General features: G+C 34.6%; 1 protein-coding gene across 1 annotated transcript in view; it reads right to left on the reverse strand.

The window, feature by feature from the left end:
- Window positions 1-2,643: 2,643 nt before the first annotated feature.
- LOC132914721 (lachesin-like) overlaps window positions 2,644-27,750 on the reverse strand; it is a 54,073-nt gene continuing 28,966 nt past the window's right edge. The window contains exons 3-9 of the mRNA XM_060974069.1: window positions 27,011-27,196; window positions 14,725-14,808; window positions 12,037-12,157; window positions 7,301-7,438; window positions 7,064-7,183; window positions 5,997-5,999; window positions 2,644-2,858 (exon numbers count right to left, since the gene is read on the reverse strand). Coding sequence (XP_060830052.1) covers window positions 2,644-2,858; window positions 5,997-5,999; window positions 7,064-7,183; window positions 7,301-7,438; window positions 12,037-12,157; window positions 14,725-14,808; window positions 27,011-27,196 — 867 coding nt within the window. The remainder of the gene's footprint in view (window positions 2,859-5,996; window positions 6,000-7,063; window positions 7,184-7,300; window positions 7,439-12,036; window positions 12,158-14,724; window positions 14,809-27,010; window positions 27,197-27,750) is intronic.

The following is a 27,750-nucleotide window of genomic DNA, read 5'->3' on the forward strand; positions in this document are numbered from 1 at the left end:
CTATACAGAATTAACCGATAAATAAAACACGCCGTACATCAATCCTTTCTTACGAATTGTTACGATTTGGATGTATGTATAATAACATCAGATTTTCCAAACCTTTATCAGACCGTTTGTTCACTGACCGATGATGTTCTGATAAACGATGATGATAAGGATCATCACGATGATAAGGAGATTAGAGACTCCATGCGCGTTGGAAGACGCGCAATTTGTTGTTTTCTTCTTATCGATCCTTACAGTCGACATTGATCCATCGGTCGTGTTATCCGCAGATAGAAGCTTGTTTTCGATTTTCTCAATTTCTGCCGAACCATAGACTGTTTTTATTAAATCAATAATAGACAAAATACAGACAGCAAGGAGACAAATGCACTGGTTAACAAGCCGAAAATCCAAACTAAGCACAGAAGACAAACTAAAAATATACAAAATAATCATAAAACCAATCTGGACATACGGAATTCCACTATGGGGAACAGCAGCAATGAGCCATATAAACAAAATAGAAACAATTCAAGCCAAAATCCTTAGAACAATAGTAAACGCCACGTGGTACGTTAGAAACGAGGACATAAGGAAAGACCTCGGAATACCAACGGCAAGGAGGAGATTACCAGATTCGCAACAAGATACAGAACAAGAATAGAAACGCACCCGAACCAGCTGGCAGCTGAAACGTGCAACACAACAAACATCGCAAGAAGACTAAAAAGGAAACACCCAATAGACCTCATAAAAGATATAACTTAGAAAAAAAAAAAAAAAAACGAAGCTGGTACCCCGCTGGGGGTAGCCGCCCACATGCTATATTATTTTTTATTTATATTTTTTTTTTCTTCACCAACAAGATATAACACTTTACCAAATGTCCGCAAGGACAAATTGTAAAATAACCAAAATAAAAAAAAAAAAAAAAAAAAACCTTCCGAATTCTATCGAGCGTAAGAACCTAAAATTTTTAGAATGGACAATTCTGGTATATTTTTTTTCAGATAATTTAGGCAGCGAAAGTTTGTCTAGATAGAATAAATAGTATAGATGGAATAAAGTTTATCTTTCCTCGAATGATAAATTTATGTTTTCAGCTAATACTAGTTAACGACGATGCTTTGATAGATTTATTATTAATCATTCTAATATTCGATGCACGTAAGTAGCGTGCAGAAAATTTCTTTTACTTTAACGTGACTGATAACTGAAGTAATTAGATATTGAATTTATTTGTAATATTTCAGTCAAATATTCTGTATACAATAATAAAAGTTCACCGATTTGTTGTTATTTAAAGATATTCGTTTCATCGGCGAAAACAACTACAACAAGAAATCAGTAATTTTCATGAGAAAATTAGAAACAAGACCGATATAAAAGTTTAACCGTGGATAAATAGAATAATTTTGTAGTTGATTAATTACAGAGAGAACCGAAATTTTATATAGAGCTAGCAAGAAGAAAATGCCTTAGTTCTATCTAAGTGAAATTCTTAAAGAAACTTAGACTAATTAAAAATTTTTTACTCGAATTAAAATTACTCTACTCATATCGAATAACAAGTTTACGCATTGAGAATGGTGGCAGTGAGTCGTCGACGATGTTCTTATGAGAAAGGAAAACCTACCCGCTGCAGTATGCTGTGTGCTACGAAAAGTAGTAGGTAAATCCCTGTATTACGGAACAACATTGATTCCTAAAACGTGAGAGGCTCTCACGATGATTTATGAAGGATACATCCGTGCGAGATCCTTGAACCGAAGTGCACCGAAGATCCTCAGGTCCGTACGTAAAAAAATGAGGATTGACCGAAAGAAGCCGAACGCTGTCAGAGGGAAAATCCTCTGGAGAATTCCGCAAAGTGAAGATGCTTGTAAACGCGAGCGTGTTCGAGACATGTTCGAGCGAAATGCTTTCTATCACACTGCGATCAGTCTTTTATCCAAGATGCAGCCGGGCAAGAACAATTTCCACTCGGATTTTCTGGAAAGATTCGTTAACCTGTCGCCTAGGTTGCTCGTATTAGCCGTGGAATAATGCCAGACCGGAGATGAATGTCCGGTGTTGAGCGTTACGACTATCAATCGAATAAGCCCTATTCTATCTGATACTTGACGATTCTTTCAGTTGGACTCGTGTAGTGCGAGGCTTTTCGAATGTAAATGATTATTCATTTTATCTCGTTATCTATCGTCAGGTCGATGACCATAGTTGCTATCGTTGTGTCGTTAGTTTTCGGTTCGTGATTAGGTACTTGTTCTTACGTTTATTTACCTTTCTTAAAAATACACAGCTTTTGTTTTATAAATTTCATTTGCTCTCGTACATGTATGTAAGTATATGCACAGCTACATTTCATGATTTATCGAAAGTAGAATTACCATTGTACAAAAATCATGCCATAAGCAATCGAACCGTGGCTAGTGCTATAATTTTAAAAGGGGATAATTTTCATGCATTAGCGCACATTAATGCACATTATCGCATTTTTTGTTAGGTTAAAAATTTCATAGTTGAAAGAGAAAAAGGTAAGTAAAAGCAAACATAAAGAAGAGCAGAGAACGACATCTAAAAAATGGTGATAAAAGAATAATACGATATAAATAAAATATGAATTTTAATACGTATATACGAAACTATAGCTATTTATAAAATTGATTGGAGATAGATATGTAATTCTAAATCATATTTACCATACAATCGAATACTGCTCTCAACGTCACCAAGAGAATTTTTCGCCACACACTGGTAAGTACCCATGTTGTCTTTTTGTAAATTGCGAATTGTTAACACCATCTGGAGCTCGAAGCTTGATTTTTCAATTATCTGCACGTCATGTTGTTGGCTCGATAATATCATCACTATAAAAACAATTTTTATATTGTATTTAATTATAATTTTATTCCAAAGAAAATATTTTACTCATAGTAATCGTAGTATCGTAATCATATCGTAGGAATGTTAACAGGCACATGCTAACGGATCGCATGCGATGCAATCTATAGATCGCATATTTTCATTCATTACAAGTTATGCATATACAATAGGATAAATAAACCTGTTAATCTAACTTATAACCTATTTAACAATAAGATAAGAATGAAATAACTCTCATGATCCTTCCAGGGAGACTGTTACCATACGCAACAAGAGAGATACCATGCACTATAATCTGTCTATTTACGCATTCTCCGAATCATTGTCGGGTCTTTATTGTACATCGTCCACACGAAATCTATCTTGAGGTTTATTTATATTTACGATATAGCTCATTTACAAAAAAAATTGTGCGAATATCAATGGCAATCGATATGAATTTTCAACAATAAGTTCTGTTTACGTTTTAATTCGCAACAAAAACCTATACTGAACTTAATGAAATTGTTGTTTTACTTTGTCATTTGTCAATGACGTGACACTTGAGTTGCATATAAAAATAATAGAGGCAAGAAAGGTTTTCTCTTGAAAAATTAGTGCGAACGCCCGAAGAGAGTTTTAAAAGGTTGGAATTTAAGAACAATAATGATAACTACTGGGTTAATCCCGCATCCGAAAAGTAGGAAGTTATTACTACTGCTAGCATTAATAAATTTGAAAATAATTTTCACTACAGAAGGAACCGTGATCGTAAGTGGCACATATTCTATGTATGAATATAAGATGCGTATTTCTGTATGTACGGTGTATATATATGTATATATGGTATAGATACATAGATGACATCACCTGAGAATATTATAAACGAACGGAATGAATACGGAACGACGTATAAAAGTATGCAAAAATTCACTTCTTTAAACGCGCTCTGAGTCTCCATATTACAGTTGAAATGTTCCTGTATATGAACACGCCGCGCGCACACGCATCTGTGTATATTAATATAGATGTATATATGCATAAGTAAGATAAAGAAAACGGGTCACTGGATTTTCCGTATAAGGTGAAAATTACATACGAATGCATTAGAACGAACTGTTCCGCAAGAATTGCGCTGAAGCGAAAGCATGTCGCCCATACAGAGTTATGAACTGCTCGGAGAATATACAGTGCTGGACAAAAGTATTGGCACAGCAAGATTGTTATGATACAAATGCTTATAACTATTAAACAAATTGATTTAAACAAAAAACTTTTTGACGTATTTATTTATTATCTATCCTAGTTTATTACATAACAAGAGCAACAATATAAATAAAATAATACGCAAAATAATAACAAAAATATATTTTTTGAACATTTTATGGGTGGACAAAAGTATTGGCACAGTAGAATATTTACGCTTATAACTAATTACATAATAAACTTCTAATATTTTGTTGGCAGTCCTTTTCTTTTAAGGACTTCCTTTAATCTTCTTAATTATAACACTCGATCAGTGAAACTGGAGACTTCAGTTATTAAACAACAAAAAACCAAGAAAGAGTAATAATGTCTAGAAAAACGAAAGAAACCACAATTGAAGAAAGAAAAATAATATTAAATTTATATAAGATGAATAAATCTTACAACGAAATTGCACAAATCATAAACAGAAGTCGTTTTACTGTGCGTTCAGTCATAAAACGCTTTAAAAGTGAAGAAAATCTAGAGAATCAAATTAGGAGTGGTCGCCCTTCTAAGGTAACAATTCGAGAAAAAAGGAAAATCGTAAATATTGTAAAGAAGGATCCAAAAACTAATTCGACTGAAATTGCTTCGATGTTAAAAGCTGAGTGTGAAAAAGAAGTAAGTACCAAAACTGTACGTAGGGTATTGAAGGATGCCGGTTATTCTGCCCGTGCAGCACGAAGAAAGCCCTACATCAGTAAAATAAACCAAAAGAAAAGAGTGGAATTCGCGAAAGAGTTTGTTACGAAAGATACTGATTTTTGGGAAAAGATCATGTTTTCAGATGAAAGTAAGTTTAATATTTTTAAATCTGACGACAGAATATTAGTATGGCGAAAACCCAACACAGAGATGGACGAACTGAATCTGCAAGCCACCATGAAACATGGGGGTGGTGGTTTAATGGTGTGGGGATGTATGGCATCATCGGGTGTAGGAGAACTTATATTCATTGATGAGATAATGGATAAATATGTATATTTAAATATACTCAAGCAAAATCTTTTGAAAAGTACTCAAAAATTAAACCTCCCCAGGGATTTCTATTTTCAGCAGGATCGAGATCCTAAACATATGGCGTATATTGTTCGTCAGTGGATAATATATAATACTGCCCACACATTAAACACACCACCTCAAAGTCCCGATATGAATCCCATTGAGCACGTGTGGAACGAATTGGAAAAAAGAATTAGGAAACATAATATCACAAGCAAGTCTGAACTGAAGAAAGTTCTTCTGCAGGAATGGAGCAATATTGTACCTGAATTCACTAAAAAATTAGTCCACTCGATGCCCAGAAGATTAAAGGAAGTCCTTAAAAGAAAAGGACTGCCAACAAAATATTAGAAGTTTATTATGTAATTAGTTATAAGCGTAAATATTCTACTGTGCCAATAGTTTTGTCCACCCATAAAATGTTCAAAAAATATATTTTTGTTATTATTTTGCGTATTATTTTATTTATATTGTTGCTCTTGTTATGTAATAAACTAGAATAGATAATAAATAAATACGTCAAAAAGTTTTTTGTTTAAATCAATTTGTTTAGTAGTTATAAGCATTTCTATCATAACAATCATGCTGTGCCAATACTTTTGTCCAGCACTGTATTTGCGAACGAGCAGGTGTAATTCATTCCTGCGTTTGCCTGTACCTTTTTGCTAACTTTTACATGGAAATGTTAAACCTTATAAGGAAAGAGGAGATGCGTTTCTCTGTTTCTTCCTACGCGGGCACGCCTTAGAAGAAACACATAAAACGAGACTGGCCAATTCGTTTTAATCGTGAGAGTTAATCCGTTTAATTAACAAAGCTATCCTTCTTTTCTCGAAAAGTAATTTCAAAGTGCAAATATTTTTTTGATTCCATCTCTTGTTTCTGACAAACACCATCTTTCAGCTTATTAGAAATTGTCTACCTGTTTGAAATAAATGAGGTATGTAAACCGATTGATATAGAACACTGAGTTCTATGGAGTGTTCGGCTAGTGTTTCAACATAATTTAATAAATGTTAGATACAATGTATATACGTATATATGGACGTAGCGTTCACATTCACCGATGAGTAATGAATGTAGTCGCACGTTACGAGACTTCGTTAAATATTTAATCCCGTTTTGTTTTACCATAATTACTTTGTGGCCACCGATGAATAATTTTATCCAATTTAAGTACATATAAAGTATAATATAATTTATCGTTTAGATATTATCATTGCGCTATGAAATATTTTGATATTGTTTTAAATGATAATAATTCGATTCGGTGAAACTACTAAAATAATCAAATAATATGGCGAATAAATCGATTTTATTTAAAAAATGGTATATCTATAGAAAGAGAATGTCTATCATCATTGTTGGAAAAGAGACTCGCGCGACAGCATAGGGGCAAACAAGATATTGCCCTTTATCATTTACCGCCATGCGTTACTATATTGTTTTATTTGTACATACGTATATGTGACAATGTAACGCTTTTGGCCTTTTCTACCAATATGCGTGCTTATATTTATAATCGTGTCGAGTCTATTAAAAATAGCCAATTAGGTCCGTATCCCTGTTCTTCTTTTCAGCAATAAAAAGAATGTAACATACTAAAATGTTGCACGAATAATCTACATATTGTATCTTAGTAGAAGAATTATCGTACTAGAAATTATTTACACTGAATTTTTCAGGGAATGATTCCTTTTTCTTGTGAGAAATAAAAAGGAACACATTAAGGTTATTATACGTTTGTAATTAAAAATGTAGAAAGTAAGCAGAAAGGGTGTCTTAGAAAAGCAATGCAAAGCGATAGAGAGCGGAAAAAAGAAATAACGAGCTGTGCGCACGCTATATAAATGAAATTATACTATGTGGAAAGATCTTTGCAAAATCGCATCAAACTACTGCTATATAGCTATATAATATAATATAACATAATGCTATATCGCCAGCAGAAAGATATTACCGTTATTCTTGATCCAATAATTAATCGACTTGGGCGAAGCCTCGACAAAACATTCCAAGACTACATCCGTAGCCAGAGGAGCACCCACCAGTTGATTAGGCACATGCATTTCCGGCGAGACTGTAAAACAGAATCCCAAATAGGATTTGTAGAGGTAGAATGCTAGCATGTTTTTCTTTGCTCGTTTTATTAGAGATTGGTAAATTATTATTGGCCAGGATAGTCACTACTACTCACAATGGACATTGATAGAAATACGTTTGCTGATTGCCGGTGGCACACCGTTGATAGCGATGCACAGATAAACTCCCATTTCGTTCCTCGAAATCTTCATCAGTTTTAGCTCTTCGCCGTAGTACTTGTTCACTGAAGTCGCTAAACCAAATAAATACCGATAAAGATTTTGTTAATGCAATATTACGAAATTTTCTACTATATATATGCAACTAAATAAGTTATACGTACATATACATGTACAAAAACAAAATAAATATTTTCTTCATTTTTCGTAAAAGACGTGTTCTTACTTTTAACAAAGTTAGTTATTTCTACAAATGTGTTTGAACAAAAAATAGGTTACAATACATATTTGCAGAAAATGTAAAGTGCAACGGAGAATTTAAAAACATTAAGTTACGCAAAATGTATTTCACAATGCATAACAATATACGATACCTTGTGAATGATTTCTTTCATTATTATTATGTGATGTTTTATTAATATGTATTTGATATCTATTTTGTTCAATATATGGGAATTTACGTTTAATCCTATGCAACTAGAAGAAATTTTATGTAACCAAGCATGTATAAGTATATTTAATAATAATTCATAATCTACAGCAGGAACGATTGAATCGTTACGTTGACTTTCTGAGCGAACTTTAGCTTCAATTTTTATAATCTTTTTAAAACAAGTGAGGCAATAAAGAAAAGTTAAAAAACAAAATTCTCCGCGCCACCGTTTCATTAACAACTTATGAATCGAGCTAATTTTAACATAAACAAGAAAGTTCAAAAAGTATACAAAATTTCTTTAAATATATTCCTAACAAAGCGTTGTAAATCTAATATCGTTCTTACGGTTTGTTAATTAGTTTTGAACACAGTCATTTGTAATTTTAGAATAAATTGCTATGATAATTAGAAATTTATCAATGTGTTCCTTATATTCTGATATTAAAATTTGAGATATGATTGAATGTACAATAGTGGAAATAATTTCAAGATAATATAAAACAAACACTATATTCGGGTATATTTTAATCATACCAAAATATGTTTAGATTGGCAGGAAAAACTAGCCAACATACCTAATGTAAGCGTTTTAATACAATTTGTTACACCCGTTCTTTCTCTGTTCCAGCGACAATATTGCACCGAAACGCGCTATCCTTAATGTGTTTTACCACAAACTTGTGAAAATATCGATTTTCTTAAAATTTCGAGATACATTTAAGGTATTGGTTCATAGAACTCGTAATTCCCCACTTAATTATATAAGAGCAGAAAATAGCAGGATCGTTTGCTTGCAGCAAACGTGCATCGTACTTTCCTCCAGTTTCATTAACAGTCATAGGATTCTACCTGGAGATGAATAGAAATCTCTGTTAGCAATACTATTAAAATCTACAGTCGTTAAGCAGAAATTTTCATTATTAAAATTGACGAAGGTACTCGAGGCTGTCGTTTCTCTTCTCTGCCTAAGTTGTTGTCCGTAAGGATTAATTAAGGAAATAATGTTACGCTGTATGGTTTAAGATGCTGTCTCTATTTAGCTACGGTAATAAAATTTCTCCGCTAAAATAAACGTCTTTTTGTAGCGAGAATTCAAGTTAACCATTTTATAATATGTTTTTTGTAACTCATAACATCAAATTCCTAACATCAAAATTTATCTACAAATCTTAAATAATATCATATTATTACAACTCTACGGTACGTTAAGACGACTAATATCGATATCTTTTTCTCTTTATTTTTTTTAATAGAAATGTTGAAAACTAAATAAGTTACATATAATTTTCGTAAAGAAAATTGCAACTGAAAGATAAGTTCCGCAAAATCGTCGTACTGCTTGCTAGCCATTTCAAGGGAAATCGCTAATTAATGAGTTTGTAAATTATAAATCATCGAGTTTCACTTAAACTCTCAGTGAGGTATATTACGTGGTGTAACATCGATAATTACAAAAGTATAATATCTACGATTTATCAGGAAACCACGATTTCTTGAACAAACTCAAAATTGAAAATGAATGATTAATCAAAGGTAGAAATACAAGATAAATAACTTAAGAAACCTCGAAACTATAAATAATGTATCACGATCCAAAAATCAGAAATACCAAGCAGATTGTCATAAAAAATAATTGAATCTTTTAGATAACGATATTATAATATGATTAAAAGCAAAGAAAAAAGTGAATAATTATTGCTATTATTGAAACGACGATATTATATATTCTTATAAATTAATCGCGTATGACATTTATAATTCATATTTCATAATATGTATTATATTTTAATGTTCAGCTATCTGAAATTTTATGTTGCTCAGATATTTTTCGTAGCCAGAGATATTTTTTGTAGAGTTAAGGTGGAAATAATTGCCATCTTCTACGACAGAATTATATCTAAAATATGGTAGAGATCATAAAATATTCAACAGATTTTGTGAAAGATGGTGAAAAAATTGAAATTCGTCTTTGTGAAAGATGTATCCTACTAACATTGATTAGTGATTTCTGACATCACGATAACATGATACTTCATGTTCGAATCAAGATGAAAACAAGAAAAATATGAAATAATTCGCGTTTAAATTTCCTACAGATGCATAAACACTGTAGTCTAAATAATCAGTTTGTTTGAAATCAGCATCCCGTTATCTTACTGTTTATTCATAGGCGCGTACACGAAATTGAAATAACATCTTACAATGGATGAAGTTGCAGACCTCGTAGTTAGGTTGGCAACGTTTCTCCCTCGATAACCAATAATTATCGGTATTGTAGGCCAACAATAAGTTATCCCGTTTGCGCGCAGCTAGGTGCCACTGCACTTAGCACGTGTCGCGTCGCGAGGGTTGCACTCGCATACATTGCCACAGCACCCTCGATATAATTCGCCTGCTATTAGTAACACCATGCTGAAGTGAATGCTAAATGCGTCGTTTAGGTCGAATCATGGACGTAGAGCGTAAAGAGACAATGAGGAATATAACTCCGACTGATGCTATGCGATGCGACGCGACATTTCACGATCAAATATTCCGCGATTTTATGAACCCTATCTACTGATCGTTTCACCGGCGTTCACCGTTGTGACGCCACGCCACGCCACGCCAACGTTTCAAGAACGTAATACAGTTGTATGAATGGCCGGTGATATTGTTAAAAAGTGAATTATTCCAAGAGAATCTCTTCTCTTATTTTTACATTTTTTGTTTAATTTCGACGCAAATGTGCAGTAGATACATATACAGCAATAACATCTGGAATACCATGATGTCTGAATTTTAATGCGAGTCACGATCTTGATTGCCTTTACAATTAGTAATTAGAGCAGTTAAACCAATCAGAACCTGGATTATGTATACGAATATAATATAGAATAAAGGAAGCAAAGGCAAAAATATCCGGAAAGTTCGTCCCGATTTTTAAAGAAAATTCAAACGTAGCACATTTAAATTTCGATCTACATTTGAATTACATAAGTGCCATTTTGTTCCACAACCTTTCTCCTTCTTTTACTTCTTAATGTTGACCACAAAGGTAAGGTTTTATCCTTAAGGGAATTTTGTAATATGACCTAAATAGGTGAAAATCTAAGGATGCAATGTTTGGTGAATACGGGAACCAAGATCTAACAGCTTTTGTCGAGTAGCCAAAGACACATGAGGCCGTGCATTGTCCTGATGAAACACGACAGCTTTCCGATTCGCTAATTCTGGACGTTTTTGTTCAATTGCTATCTTTAATTCGTCTAATTGCGAGCATTGCTTTTCCGAATTTATCATCTGGCTGTTTGGTAGAAGCTCGTAATACAAATGTAATATGTAATATGTAAAATGTAATTGTAAATAATCCATTTTTCTTCCCCCGTCACTACTTACTTCAAAAATGATGTCTCTCCATTGCGTTTATAGAGCGAATCACAAATGAAAATGCAAATCATCTGTTTTAAACTTAACGAACCACTCCCGCACAATTCTTTCAGCATAACACTGTTATCATAAACAGCGCATATTTCTTTTGCTGCCTGTGTGGCATTTTTGCCTCTCCAGTACAAGAAAAGCATCAAATGCCTATAATGCACTCTGTTTCCTTTCATATTTAAGAGTCTATAAAACTGACAAAAATTAATATATTTTAACCAAACTTTTTTAAAAAAATGCCTGAAATATCACCTTTTATAATATATACACATATAATTTGTTTTCAATCTTCCGATATACTCAGACTTGCTCTAATGCTACCTACCGAAAATCGGAACGAACTTTCCGAACAGCCCAATATTTTAGAGAATAGATATTCAGTTGCAGGTATGTGTTTCAGTTTGTATAGTGACACTATTATGGAAATAATACAAGTTATAAAATGACATTATATAATAAAATAATACTAGCGATACAACGTTTGTAATAAATCGAGGATGCGGATATCTTGAAATTGTCTACGAACGTGCTTATGCATATAAAGATAAACCAATTTCGTGAGTAAATCGTTAACGTGACCCATGCAATCGAGACTTCTATCGATTCCGTAAAGCGTTGCACAAAATGTTACTTAGCAATTTCTAGAAAGTTACACGTCCCTTGTAGGCAGTTTCGGGTGAGTCCGTTACGAAGTAACGGTTCTCGATGAACTAAGGAAACTAAAATACAAAGTGAATCAGATTCGAGGAAAACATAATTGTATACTCCACGTTATATCGGCGAAATGGTAGAAGCGTCATCTATATTAAATCTCACCTTCAAAGTTCATCAAAGCGTTTCCTGCAAATGGTCTTCGAATTATAATGTCCTTTTGGTCTTCTCTGCGCCACGATATGCTAGGTGTAGGCACGCCTCTTGCACGACACATTAGCTTCACCTGTACATATTATGGAACCAAAATTATAAAGAGTTATTACCGGCCGCGGCATAAGGCCGGATCACGTATAAAAATTGAAGTCGCAGGCTCATGCGTGAAAACTATTCGAGCGAACTGTTGAACTGAATTTGTTGAAATGTTGTTCGATATTTCACAAGGTAGATTGATTATTCGATAGATCAGCCAAATATTCAACGAGTAGGAACGGTTAAAAATGCTGTATGCTTTACAATCACTGTTCTCATATAATTTACGAAAAATTACATTTTTTTCTGTTCGGCTTCCTCTGATTCTTACATTTTCATTTGAAATTTTATTCTACAAAAATTCACACAGATAAATACATTATAATGTACTATACGATACGTACATTATAATCTATATAGAGAAATTTCGAAAATTTATAATTAAAGGGAAAACAAAGGCGATAATCTAATTCTAAAATGACAAATTTTCGGACGACGGAGAACGTCTCGGTTGACTTCAAAATTTTCATGACGTCAGCTATTATGAAATGAAAATTTATGAAACTTTTGTATGAAATTATATGGCGCAATTGTTAATTATCGTTGAAAATCGTTTCTTTGCAAACTCAATAACCAAAGAAATTTATAGTTTCATATGAAATATTGTTCATTACCGAGTGATAAATTTTCGCTACGTTTCACAATCTAATAATTGTTTTATTTTATTAGGTAAAACGCATTTTGAAGTATTTTAAATTCTTTTTCGATAAAATTGCAGGCTTGTCATTCAAGATGAACCGTGTTGAAGAAAACTATAAGTAGCTTGAATTTATGATGCACAGTGCTTCTGTGTTGCGAGACTTTACAGCAAAAATATGTCATGCGATAAAATTAAATTTTTCCATCATTTTAGAGACCAATAAATTTCCTACTGTACGTAGCGAACAATACTAACAAAGATATATATCACAAATGATTATTTTTAATAATCATGAAATCAATGAATATGATACCAAGTAAGAGATGGATTCTGTTTAACGACGTTAAAAATATTACACATATTTGAATGACAAAATATTAATATATATTATTCATATGATTGAAAATAAATACAAGAGTATCACGTAAGAAACTACAGAAATCTCGTTTACGATATTACACGTAAACTAAAAGTTGTCACATATAAAAGAGTGCTCCGACTTTTTAAATTGAGTGATTTTCTCGATATTATAATTGTGTGATGCTTAAATAACATGATATAAATTATATTATGTAAATTTTTTTACCAATAATTACCAAAGAACCGCCGATAAAGCTCTGAGCTTCGATATATTAAATTGGAACATTGCATTTCTAATATCAAAATTGGAATTTAATTTGATATATTTTTACAACGTTTATTTGATGAGAATTTACGACTTATTTGATGAGAATTAAATAAATTAAATTAACTTAAAATTGATCGATATCCACGAGGTGTTTCTCAACCTCTTAGACCAAATCTATGACTGCTATTTTTTATTTATTATTCCTTATTCGTTATTTGCCGTTACTCATTTTTCACGGGAATTTCACGTGTGGATGTCTCTTTCGAATTTGAAGAATCAGCTTACACTATGTTTAAGGGACGTAGCGAAAACCTAAGCTGAAGAACATGTCGAGAACAATCGGTCATACTTGGTGTTTGAATGAAGCAAGTTAGTGACGTTGAAACGTGTGTGTATACATATACAGTAAGAAAACAGCGCAGCGGAAGAAAGGACCCGAGAGACGTGTGAACTTGCCACTTGAGTACTTGGACTGTTCCCCGTGGTGTATAGTGAGTAACAAACGTATTATTTTACGCCCCACGTATGAATACATTCGTTATGCACGAGTTCTCAAATCGTGTAAAGCAATGGAGGACGCGTGAAAATACAGCAGAACGTCGATTCCGATGGAACGATGAATAAATCAAGTTGTCAGGCCAATTATATTTATTTTAATCGTTTTAAAACAAAAGCCAATTATTCCATCCTATATAATATTAAAATTTCTCGATACCGTGAGTGAAAATAATAACATACTTTGAAGAATGACATTTCAGGTTATTTCAATGTGACATGCATAAAACATTTATGCAAAAGATTGATTAGAAATTTATTTCACGAAAAGTGCGATTAGTTAAACAAAAGTTTAAAAAAATAGTATTAACTTAAATTGCAACCAATTTATCATTAGACAATAGTAAATGTTCAATTTAGTCGATGTTTCGAAGGTGGACACTATTGATAATCAGTTCCCTTTTGACTGCCGAAGAGTGCAGACGTGCCGGGTGCCCGGAGAGGTCTCTCCCTCGAAACCGGACGTGGAGAGAAAGTGCTCCCGAAAGTACGAAAAACAGGGAAAACAAAAAAATGCAACGAGTGCCACCGCTCAGGATATCAAACAACGGCGAAACATACGCCATACACAAAAACATGGAAATCCAAGAATGTACAGAAACCGAAATGGATATCACTCGAATGAGCGACGATATAAACACCAACAACAACGAAATGACACACGCAACGTATTTCTCGACTAAATTTAATGAGAAAGACTGATTAGCTATCAATTTACCTGTCCTCCTTCGTGTACCATGACGTCGCTAGATGTTTCTTCGGGAATAAAGTCCGGTGGCACGACGACCGACAACATACCTGTCTGAAAAGATATAATATTACCTTGTATCAGTTAATTTTATTCATTTATCACGCTGCTGATATTGATTTCACTAACATAAAAATTTAAAGCTCGAAGAAACAATCTTTTTTGTAAAAAAAAAGCAAGGATTATTAATTTTGATTTATGAAGGTCTTATCCAAAATGTTTCATTTCATTTAATATCAAATATTTTTTTTTTTAGTTTATTTTGTTTTTTTACAATTTGTCCTGAAGGACATTTGGTAAAGTGTTATATCTTATTGGTAAAAAAAAAAATAAAATAAAAATAAATATAGCATGTGGGTGGCTACCCCCAGCGAGGTGCCATCTTCGTGTTTGCTAGGTTATAGTTTTCACGTAATATCAAATATTGAGCACATTAGCAATGCACAAACAAGCTTCGTGTTTCAGTGACTATAATACGTTACTGTTTCGGGGAAAAATCGGTAAAGCAGAAAATATAACGATGAACGTTTGTTATAAATACCGTGTCCAGCCGATATGATTGTCGTATATTTTATGTCATGTGTCGATTAATTAATACACGAGCAAATGGAAAGAGGTAAGTTTTATGCGCGTTGAAAAAAATGAAAAGTCGCGAGTGAAGATATTTTTCTAACAAGATATTTTTCATTCGGAACAGGATTTCCGTTGGAATTACACGATATTGGCAATTTCTCTCTTACCCCAATCAAGCTCTTCAAAGTAATAAATCTCTAGAATAAAATATTTGAATGCATATCAATAAAATCCCCGATGAACTCGAAATCAAGCCCTTTCTTACCGAATCTCTAAATTATATCCATGCGCATTATTCTTCGTGAGCGAGACTGAATAATGTAAGAACTCCTAAATCCTGACTGTCTTTCACTTTCTTTAGCTCTCGTTGCAGTAGAAGGTGGAGCAACATATTATGGGGTTGTAAAGCTGTGCTAGCAAGGGACATACGAGCCACGCTCGAAGCGATGACGACGTCGACGATGATGTTGCCAATGTGTACCACGGCTTCCATTAATTAACGGTATACCGCCGAGAGGTATAATACGTAACAGTCGACCCATTCATAAATTGTGCGACCCTAGCATAAAATTTTTACCATCATTTAAACTATTTTCGACACATCGAAAACTCGATATCTTTTATTTGCTCGTTATCTCTCGTAGAATACTGATTACTAATGTTTTACGATGGACAAGCGTCTTTTCCTGGTTTCTTCCAACTACGCATTCGTTGCTTCCTTGCATGAAAAGATTTATTACACCTGGTGCGGGCTGATTGATTGCGAAAAGATTCGTTCAGGAATGTTTCAGTAAAAGCGGTCTTTTCCTGCTTGTGAATGATTCCTGAATCAGACAAAAATAGGTAAGCACTCTGCGCCTCTTTTCCATAAATACCGATTATTGAAATAGGTTTTACAGTGATCATTTTCTTGAAACCTTCTAGTAATTTAAAATACTGAAGATGTATTTAATCGAAGTTAAAGTCTCTTCGATCTGTAGGAGAAATCTATAGTTTTCGAAGCGGAGCTGGTTATAGACGGGTAAATTCCCGTTACGATTCGAAAAATCGATGCCACGAATCGATCGATCCCTTATTTCGTTTAAGATAATAAGGGTGGTTGAATGAATATAACGTTGATATTAACAGGTTATAATATATATTTCTAACAATCAAATAACTTCAATATGTGATACAATGGTGCGTATGTTCACTGTCAAACTACGAATGAATACGACTTGAGACTCGTTTCGTGTTGGCGATTGTGATGAATGATTTTGACTCGATTGACTGTATGTTACTCTGTCGATTGACTGTCTTCGATTTGGCGACTCTGATGACTTGACTTCTTAGTCCTTCTCTTACTCGAACTGTTCTTTAACTGTTACTAATGAGCTTCGACTGTTACTCCATGCTACCGTGGAACAAGTCTAGAAATCAAGTCTAGAGCATAACTTTAAAGGACAAGTAAAGTTCGTTCTTGTGTTATCGCGGAGGAAAGCTCGGGGTGGGTGTATTTGTTGTATGAAGAAAGCGGATTCGTTGCCCACACTTTTCGTTAGGAAAGTAAGGGTAACGATCCGCGATGCCCATTGGTTGTGACCCACGTTAATGAATGAAGATAGGAGGAGGAAGCCTCCTACCAACGTGGCTCATGGGTGACATTGTTCATGGGAAAAACCAGCTTTCCCATTAGGTAAATACTTGCTTTCTCCGTAATTTTTAAGAACGAATAATAAACTATTCTAAGGACCAGCCATAAACCGAAAATAGTTGCAGGAATAAAGATTCCTACAAGTTAATAAGATTAAGGTAAAAAGATTCTGTTTATGGTGGTGCCTTAGGTTTATTGAGGATCTGTATAACGATGCATAGGCCTTTGACGGTCGGACAATGAAGGACGTCGCACGAACCATCTCAAGCGACGTAACACCGAGTTTTTTCAAAATGATATTGAATCAAATGACAGGACATCGCATGGCGTCGTTGCTATAGTCGAAGGACTTGTTTCTACCCTAATATCTTTCTACTCCACTCACAGTTTAAGGACGCCATCCAACAATCAGCAGAAGGCGGAGGCATCTGCTCTTACGTCCTTCCGCGAGGTGTGCGCGTAATTACGAGAATGCATTCTATGTTACAACGAAACTTCAATCGTTATAATCGAGTTGTGTCGCAAGCTACCGATCTACTTGAAACAATTTCAAAGAATACGTTACTAAGTAGAGGTAAGCGAGCAAATATGTGTGCCTTTCTCGTTCTCTGTTTCTTCGTGGCACCCTTGCATCTGCCACATGACAGGCAGGCACATGCCCAAGCGCGTAACTTGTTGGTGTCACGAATGAATTATAAAACTTGTAAAAATATACGTAGTAATGTAATAATCCTCGTTTCAACGGGACTATTCATTCATAGCAAGAATTGTCGATTTTTTTGAAGAATGCTTCACTGTTGTTATTTTACGTCTTCCTTCCATAAATATCAATCAACTACGCCAGAGATTATGTTTTAACAATAAAATTAGTTTACCAACTGCGCATTAAAAAATTCGATTATTCTATTAAGTATATCCAAATTCAATCTGTGAATGAAGTCCCGTAATGAAGTTTAACGTATAATTTAGAATTGGGTCATTTGGAAAATTCAAAGTTCAATTATTGTTTCAATTATTCGAATACGTTCGAACACCTCATCCGTTCTATTAAAATCATTTTCGACGTTATAATTTTATCTCAATTCGGATTCAGTTTCAATCATTCGTTGAATTCAACTCGCCTTGTTTCCTCCAGATTTCTAAGTATCATTTTTTCTTTTGTACAATACAACGTAGCTTATATTCAACATATTGTAAAATTATGTAAAGATACTTTGTAAATTGATCTCCTTTTGTTAGTATTAGATACCGTGTTTATTTCTTTCTGAAAGATAAATGTAACTTTAGACTATATATTATAGTGTAATTAAGATATTTTCAAAGAAATATCTTCGTTTTGCGATAATCTGTAATTGTATTTTCGTCCAGTCGCAGGGAGACGCGTTCGCTTTGAGACGCGTCAACGGGAGTCGTAAATTCCCGTTACGATGTTCGAATCGACACCGCGAGCAGGGCGATCCCCTGATTTCAGTTACGATAATAGGCACCGAACATCTGGGAAGAGGCAAAGCTGGAGATCTGGGAGCGATGGCGCTCTTAGCTGGTCGAAGAGGACGCTGCGCGGCCACACCGGGCGGTTCGCGCTGTGCTTCCCAACTGGGAGGCAAAGGCGGAATCCCGCTGACTGACACAGATACTCATCGGCCACGGAGTATTCGGCGAGTACCTGCTAAGTATTCAATGGGAGGTGACCTCCATCTGTCACCACTGCGAGGAAGAGGAGGACACGGCGCAGCACACGTTGGAGTTTTGTCCAACGTGGGCGGATCCGCGACGTGTCTTACGGCTCGACATCGGCGAGAGTGTAGCCCCCGAGGCGGTCGTCGAGGCCATGCTCAGAGGGCGTCAGGAATTCATCGCCGTCCGCACCTACTGCGAGCAAGTGATGCTGGTGAAACAGGGTGAAAACGCGCGATCCAGCGAGAGCGCTGCGACGAAGAGACTCCATACGCCGCAGGGGAGCGGCACCGCCGCCCCCCTAGAATCGACATGACCAAGGAACGCGGCGCTAGGGGGTGTGGTCCCCCCCTAGCGGCCCCACTCAGACAGGATACCTCCCTCAACCTACAGGGAGAAGACGACGAGGGGTGCCCCCCGGTAGTAATTCGCAAGAGAACCCGGGGCACCTCTACCAAACGTCGGGATGACCACCGTGAAGGTTTTAGCCGGTACGAATCCGACACTACCCGGCGCCCTCTCCCCGGAGGGCGCGGGACGCCTATGAAGGTTTCCTCCACGAAAAAAAAAAAAAAAAAGATATGTTTTACATACATTCGGCCTCGCAAATATTCAAACATTAGCATAACTTTGACTTCTATGTTCTATATGCAAAATAGATAAAGATAAAACAAAAAAATAGATAAAACAACAAAAATGTTTTACAGTATGTGAAGTATAATATGTAGATGTCAGAATATAAAAAGCTTTTGATGTAAAACAAATCGTTATTTAAATGTTAAAAGAAATGTTGCGAAAAGTGAATTTTCATATCTCACAAATATTCTGACGCTACAAACTGATGTTAAAAAAACTAAAATGTCGCTTTTTTTTAATAAAAGTTTAATATTTTGTCCGATACCCCTTTTGTTCCACACGTTTTAAGCAGTTTAATATGTTCAAGATTAGTTTTTGTTAGTAATCAATGTTGTATTTCATTCCTCTGTTTGACGAACGTATCGTTTTTCTTTATTGTTGTTTTCTACTAACTCTACGGTCCAGTTCATTCCATTTACTCAAAATGCTTTTTCTGCTCTTTCACGATTCCATAATGAATGTTCAAGTACCCTAAGTGCCGCAATTGCAAAACTATTGGAGAGAGCTGAAATAAAGCATTACAGCATCGTCTGTATCACTCAAAGTGTCTTCACCATCTTCTCCTAGAACAGTTCGGAACTTTACATTTTCTTATATCACGTTATACTACAAAAAATGTCTCGTCGCGTCTTTTGTAGTGAGTCTCGATAAAATTTAGACCATGCATTCAATGCACAATTCAATATTCTCTAATTATCCCTTTATCCCGCCGTAAGTCTAAGGCGCCAAGGTTGTTTAAACAAATTACATTTGAGAGATATTTTAACATTAATTGTAATAATTATATAATAACTTAACCTTAATTACATGCAGTTCATGACTAACCATATTCTCATTCATCATCATCTTTACTTTTTTTTCTTACGCGATAATGCAATTCCCAATACGCCGATTTATAATTTGTTTCTGTGGACAGTTCTTTGTCGATCGCAGAAGTAATAAACTTTCGCATCGTATTGGACTCGACGAGAACAATATGCAAGGAACAGGAAAGAACGGATGAAAAGACAAAAAAGGATAAAGGATGTTATTTCAAAAGACATGGAAACTTCAGATAAATCTAGGCAAATAATATGTAAAAATTTACTTTTTATGCACGATCAAAATTGATATTATTTCCAATTTTCTGTTATAAAGCCGAAATTCAAAGATCACCTAATAATGTTAAACATTACAGAAAGTAATAGCGAAAACTGAAGCTAAACTGTAAGAAAAGAAAATCGTCATGTATAATGATAATTATCTAATAATCTATGAGAAGATTTAAAATTTTCTTTGTTACGCAAGGATGACATGGAAAAGTGATACTATAGCTACAGCCTCGACTCAGTGAGTATTAATGACACAAAGGATTTCTCTCCATTAATCATATTTCGCAAACCAACAGGATGAGATTCCTTTCATCGCATCTCCCGTAAGCATAATTCCTTCCGAGGCGTATATTCTAAACCGCGGAGTCAGTACAGCTCGTACTCGAGAGATGTCACCACGTGTGAGGCACATCGAAACGCACAGGGAAATACGGTTAGCCGAAATGATCAGTTTTCTTTCGACTGCCGAAGCGTGTATACGTATGTCTAGTGCCCAGTGAAGTTCACAATAAGTGACGACCCTCCGTCGAAAGTGAATTGAAACAGAAATAAACCAAGTGTTTACTAAACTTACTCGTGGAAAATCCGACGCCTCTTATCTTTAATCCAAATCATAACCTCTCGAATAGTTATATCAATTTGAACTCTAAGAAGATGGCTCTAGTAATTCGATCAAGCTCTCATGAACAAAACTATAACAGCACTCCTGTTTTACCTCTTCGGTGCTCGAAAGGATAATCTGTCCCATCTTTCAAACCACACAAAGAACAGCAGAAAACGTAAGCTAGATACAGTTTAAAAAAATGTAAACACTAGTCAGAACAAACCGTCAACAAGCCATGTTACCACTTATATATATGTTATAAGAACAGATTCGCATTGTTAGAATCTATAGGCGATTCTATGGACGTAGTTGAAACATTAATAAACCAACATACGCAAAAAGATCCCCCCCCCCTCAACAATCTTCATTGATGATACTATCGACATTCAAACAATGATAAAGTCCATCGAGAAAGACATTAGCAAAGAGGATTACATACTAAAAATTAAAAATAAACAGGTTAAAATTCTGCCGGTCAATCCAGACTCCTACAGAAAACTAACAAAGTTACTAAAAACTTTGATCGCAAACTTCCACACATATCAACTGAAACAAGAAAGACCTTTTCATGTGGTACTACGCAACATCCACCACTCAGCTAACTTAGATGAACTAAAGTTTGAACTCTTAAATCATGGCCATAAAGTAACCAAAATTAGCAATATAAGTCATAGAATCATAAAAAACCCGCACTCCTTATTCTTTATTGATTCACAGCAAAAGCCAAATAACAAAGAAGTCTATAATATCAACCGTTTAATGAATTCTGTAGTAAAAATTGAACCACCTTTTATAAAAAAAAGAGATAGTTCAATGTAAAAGGTGCCAAAGGTACAGCCACACGCACAAATATTGCAACCATAATTACCGCTGCGTGAAATGTGCAGGTCTTCACTCTACAGATCAGTGAACTAAATCTTCAGAAAATTCCTGCGAAGTGCATCCTCTGTTAAGGGAAGCATCCTGCGAGCTGTAAAGGTTGCACAGCCTACAAAACCTTGTATAAAAATAAGTACTCTAAACCCAGAGTTAAGGACACAACAAACCAAGCACTTAATCCACAAAAATTCACTACTCTTCCAACCTCCTATGCACATGTAGTCCGAAGAAATCTATGGAAGAATGGTTCTACAAATGGCGTTTCAAAATAAATAAAAATAAATCCAGTCATATAACTTTCACGCTGCAAAAACAATCCTGCCCACAGGTGATCATAAGTAATATTCCTATTCCAAACAAAGATTCAGTCTGATATCTGGGCATGATTCTAGACAGAAGAATGATATGGAAACAGCACATTGTAGATAAATCCAAAGAACTGAAAACAAAACTAAAAAACTTCTACTGGCTCATTGTCAGACGCTACAACTTAAACATGCAGAGTAAAATAATGCTGTATAAAGTCATACTAAAACCTATTTGGACCTATGGGATCCAACTATGGGGAGCAGCTCCAACATAGAAATTCTCCAACGATTCCAATCAAAAACTCTAAGATCCTTAATAGGTGCACCTTAGTATGTTACCAACGAAACAATACATCGCGACCTTAAGATACCCACAGTAAAAGAAGAAATATCCAAGTTCAGAAACAGATAGAATATAAGAGTTAACAATCACCAAAACGCGTTAGTTTCCCAATTACTTGGCACGACGGACCAGATCCGCAGACTAAAACGGCAATACCCCTTAGATTGAAGCATTGGATTCAACTAGAATCAAACATACTTTAAACTTTTATAATCCAAGTTACAGTACCACGCCAAAATAATTTACTTAAAATTCTGTATAAGAATTGATTGTAAATAATCTACTAAATAAAAAAAAAAAAAAAAACGCCAAAATGAAACTGCTCATAGAAACTTCTGGAGGAAACTGCTCATAGAAACTTCTGGAGGAAACTGCTCATAGAAACTTCTGGAGGAAACTGCTGAAGAGTGATGTCGAGTTTTCCCACTCGATCGTGACATACATAATGAGAGCGGGGCGGTACGATTCGGAGTTGATCTAGTATCACTATAACGCTTTCACTTCTCTTTAGACGGAAGAAACCTGTATTCAAGTTCGAGGGGATTTCCACTGATTAACTAAAGCCCCCTCTTCCACTTACCACTAGTCGCACGTAACTCGCTAGGTAACGCGACTAGATCGTGCGCAACATCGAACAAAGCACAGCTTCATTATTTTTAATGGAACAAATATTTTTTAATACATTAATCAATCTGTTATGGCATTTCTTATAACAAGTTAGTAACTTACTTATGTCGAAAAACTATTGGTATTGAAAGCAAAATTTTAATAAATAAAATAATTAAATTTTTTGTTTCTGTCAAATATTAACAATTAGGCATATGTATAGGTTATGATAGACAATTTTTCATAATTATAATATTAAATGTATTACATACATAATACATATGTATATATATATTAAGCGGGGTTTTCCCATGTTCAACGGTCCACCCACGAGCAGCCGTTGCTGGAGAACGGCCAGCACCTATCAATATTTTCATATAAATATCGCTATTACAGACCATATTCTTACTTGCTATTGTCCTTTCGACCAGAATACATCTCAGTTTGTTAGTCAATCAGTCGACATCTAAATTTGTTATTCCTAAAACTCAGGCAGAAAGCATCTCAGAACGTTTTGTGTAAAGTTGCTATAAAAGAAAAAATAAAGCATATATAATTTGACAATAGTTTTGTATTTCGTATATGGTATTGTTCTGTGATAAATATTTACCCTAAAAGTGTCAAGACTTTCCAAAAGAAAAAATTATTAAAAAGAATAACGGACATGGAAGAAGACCGTTCAGTATGCGATGAACAAGGAACTTCAGCAACTGAAAACAGCATGGAAACACATGAAAAGCTATTTATAACCGAATCAGAGTTGAATATTATAAATAAGCTTTCGCGTCCAGGGCAAAAAGGAAATAAATTATTGTTGACATCAGAGAGTGAGACTGATGTAGAGAACCAACGTATCGAAACTGGGCCCGATGGAACAGTTTGAAAAGAAATAGATGCAAGTCCCAAACATGGCAGGCCATCAGTTCATAATATTTTTAGGGATATGCCAAATGACATATAATGAAAGGACAAGTAAAGACGACATTTTATCTTATCATTGATCACCGTACAAGGGATGATATAATAAAATGTACGGAAGAATAAGCACTTAGAGTATTGGGGACTAAGAAGGAGCTAGATAGAACAAAACTAGATGCATTTCTTGCCCGTGGCGCATATCAGGCAAAGAATTTAGATGTTTTATATTTGTGGAATAAAATTTGGCGACCTGCATTTTTTTCGAAAACAATGAGGAGAAATGAACTTTGCTGAAATTATGATGGTTATACGATTTGATAAGAAGAGCGAAAGAAGCTAACGTTTACGAACCAATAAATTTGCAGTAGTATCTACAGTATGGGACCGATTTATAGAGTAATCACACAATTGTTATAAACCTGGTGCACACATTACTTTTATATAAAGAATCACGGGGAAAAACCATGCAATAAACTATCAACAAGTTCAGATTCATTACCACAAAAAACTTGTGAAATAAAAAATTGTAAAGGTTACAAAACTACGAAAATCTGTTCAAGATGCGGGAAATATGTATGCAGCAAATGTACATTTGATAATAAGATAATTTGTAAAAAATGCAGCGAAGTTCAATAAGATATATCTCTATATAAATAAAAGTGTAATTCTATTTAAGTCAATAATTAAATTAAGATAATAATTAAGTTAATAAACAAAAGTAGTAAACAAACAAACAAAAGTAATAAACAAAAAGTTCATCATTTTATATACATTCAGTTATAAATTGTCCATTATCTAAGTTAAATCATAAAAACTATTACTTCTTTAATCACTGGTCATTTTGATCGGACAGGTAGGAATAGGTATATACGAAGTGTCGGTAGGTTTAGTGTTGAAGTAACTATTAATTAAGAAACAGATACATCGTAATTATAATAATAAATAATCGAGGTCACTTTTATAGAATGTTTATTAATCTAACACGTCAAAGAATTTGGTAAATGTAAGAAAGATCATTAAAAATTAATGAAAAGAATTCCTCTGAATTGTACTTTCCAAAAACATCATGGTTGCTTAAATAGGATGCAACAGTCATTTCTCAATTACATGGAAAGCATAATTTTTACTGGCTTTATTGGAATCTAAAATGCATCATATCCCCTTTTTTTAAAAGCGAAATTTTATTCCACCGTAAATTCTGTGTTCATGAATGCGTTGAAATTTTTAACGTAGGAAGGAAATGGGTCGTCTAGCTACTCGTCAATTTTATGTAATGTTCTTTGCCTTTTACGCTTCTAAAAGAGACCAAGTTGGTGGAATAGGTAAAAATACAAATTTTATTTTATGCAAAATACAAATTCTATGCATTAAATTGCTGCGTAATCATCGCGTGTCATTGTTCGTCGTGCCATTTATTGGAAACAAGTTCTAGAATTCTGCAAATTCTGATATAACTTATGCTCTGTTCAAATTATTAGAAAGAGATTATATTAATGTTATGTATAAGAAAAAAAGGATTGGCTGAGACTTTTTTAAATAAAAAATACTAATAAAAGATTTATAATAAATGTTTTGTTAATAACAATATAAATATACGTGGTTAATAAGTAGCATTTAAAAAAGTTTGCCCTTTGCTATGGAAAAAGTGATCAAAGCTTAAGTGTTATTTCCAAGGTGTTCATAAGCGGGAGTTCCTGAACTAGGTATCTACTACTACTACTAGACAGCTTGTGAGATTTTCTGGTATGCCATGCTTCTGGAGCTTCTAAAGGAATACCTTCGATACTTGTACAAATTATAACATCGCAAGTAACTAATAACTCTCCGTCTCCATTCTCGTCCGCGTTCCCAAATTTTCATATTTTAGATAATAATAGCGTAGCTGCTATATATTTCTATCACGATACTAGTCATAAAAATCATTAGAAACTGTCAGAAATATGAGAATGTGCTTATCATCGTACAGTTAATTAGTTAAAAATTCAATTAATACTGCATTGTAATCAGAATTACATGAACACAGGTGCCGTTAAAATAACTCGATAATATTCCATTTATACCATTTAAAGATTCATTAAGTAATGGTAATAATTATTCGTTAGTTTGCAGACCTTTCTTAACAGTTCGATATATTATATTTATGGGAATGTATATTCGTTCGTACACTAATTGCGTATTGATAAATTAAAGTATGCAAATTCAGTCAGTCATGGCAAAGAGTCATGTTGAACTAAACGGGAAGATGTATAGCGGCGTACACTTAATTGGAATTGTTGTGCTCTATAATCGACATGCATTCTAGAACTTTACCGATCCAAATAGGTTTCCAACTAATTATTACACCAAGTTTCTCGGTTTACCACGATTCGTCCTATCGGTTAAACTGTGCGCAGAATCGCAGAAAGCTCTGATTTCGATTACTTATTTGCTGACAACACTCAAAATAGCAACCAATTAAATGTGTCTGATAGCGATTTGTGCTTAAATTCTATAAATAACCCGTTTCTTGCATAGGAAAATCCTGCATGGTTAAATATTTGAGCCAATGTTCGAAATTCGACGTCCCCAGATAACTAGTGTAAAGTATGGAGATGATTTAGAGAGGTATTACAAAGAACTTTATTTTAATATTCGCATAACTTACACGCCACGTGGGCTACTTGCCGGAAGCCTAAGGCACGAGATTTCACACTGCATTTCTCTCTTTTATCTCAACGGAGTCCTAGGCTGTTATGCGATACTTATATACATACTAGGGATGCGATACATACTTGTATGTGTTTTCGCTCTACGTTCCCTCACTCTCGCACGTACAATACAAATGTACTATATATTCAACAATTAGTTTTTTAACTCTCACTTTTATCTATTTTTAGTTCATCCTCTGAGCAGATACTCTACATAATAGTATAATTTAGTTGAGACTTTTGTTACTATTATACACAATCGCACTAGAAGAATTTCGAAGAAATGACATGATATACATACCTGGCTTTTCATCGGATCTGTGTTAATCTGACACATGTAGCGTCCCTCGTCTTCCACTTGTACGTTCTTTATGTGAAGATTCCACGTAGTATGGTCGCTATGAGATACCGAGACCCTTTCATTGTGAGTTATTACGTGATCGTGGATCGCCTGGATCGCCTTAGTATCCACTTTCAGCCAACCAACCTACGGAAATATTTATCTATTACAAGAAAAACGATGCAAACAACTAAATTGACAGTTTAACGTCGATACGGTATTGCAATATTTTAAACGTTCGATAAGATCGATTCCATGAATATTAAAGTAAAGTTTCGTATCATTCTTCGCATGATATCTTGAAGAAGGTCAATTATTCTCTTAAACTCGATTTACTGTCCTATTTTTTAACCACAACTTTTCTCACAAACAAACATTCTACTTGAAGGAAAAATTGTGTCGTACGATGCCAATTGATTATATCGTTACGTAGCTTCCAATTCGAAAAGAAGATTCGCAAAGTAGTGTTTCAGACGCAATGAAACGACGGTTGCTCGGAGAGATGCGGCAAGTGTTCGCTTCTTGAAGTTAGCTTTAATTTAATTTAGCAAGCAATTTACTAGAGCCAGAGCCACATAGGTTGAACCTGCTAGTCAAATGTAAGTTCTTAAGCCAGTCAGATCGAAAGGTTTAATGAGACGGTAGCACACCGAGCAAACGAGAACGATCAGAGGGCACAGACGTGTTCATAGATTTCGATG

The sequence above is a fragment of the Bombus pascuorum genome, chromosome 1, assembly GCF_905332965.1.
Source record: "Bombus pascuorum chromosome 1, iyBomPasc1.1, whole genome shotgun sequence".
NCBI lineage: Eukaryota > Metazoa > Arthropoda > Insecta > Hymenoptera > Apidae > Bombus > Bombus pascuorum.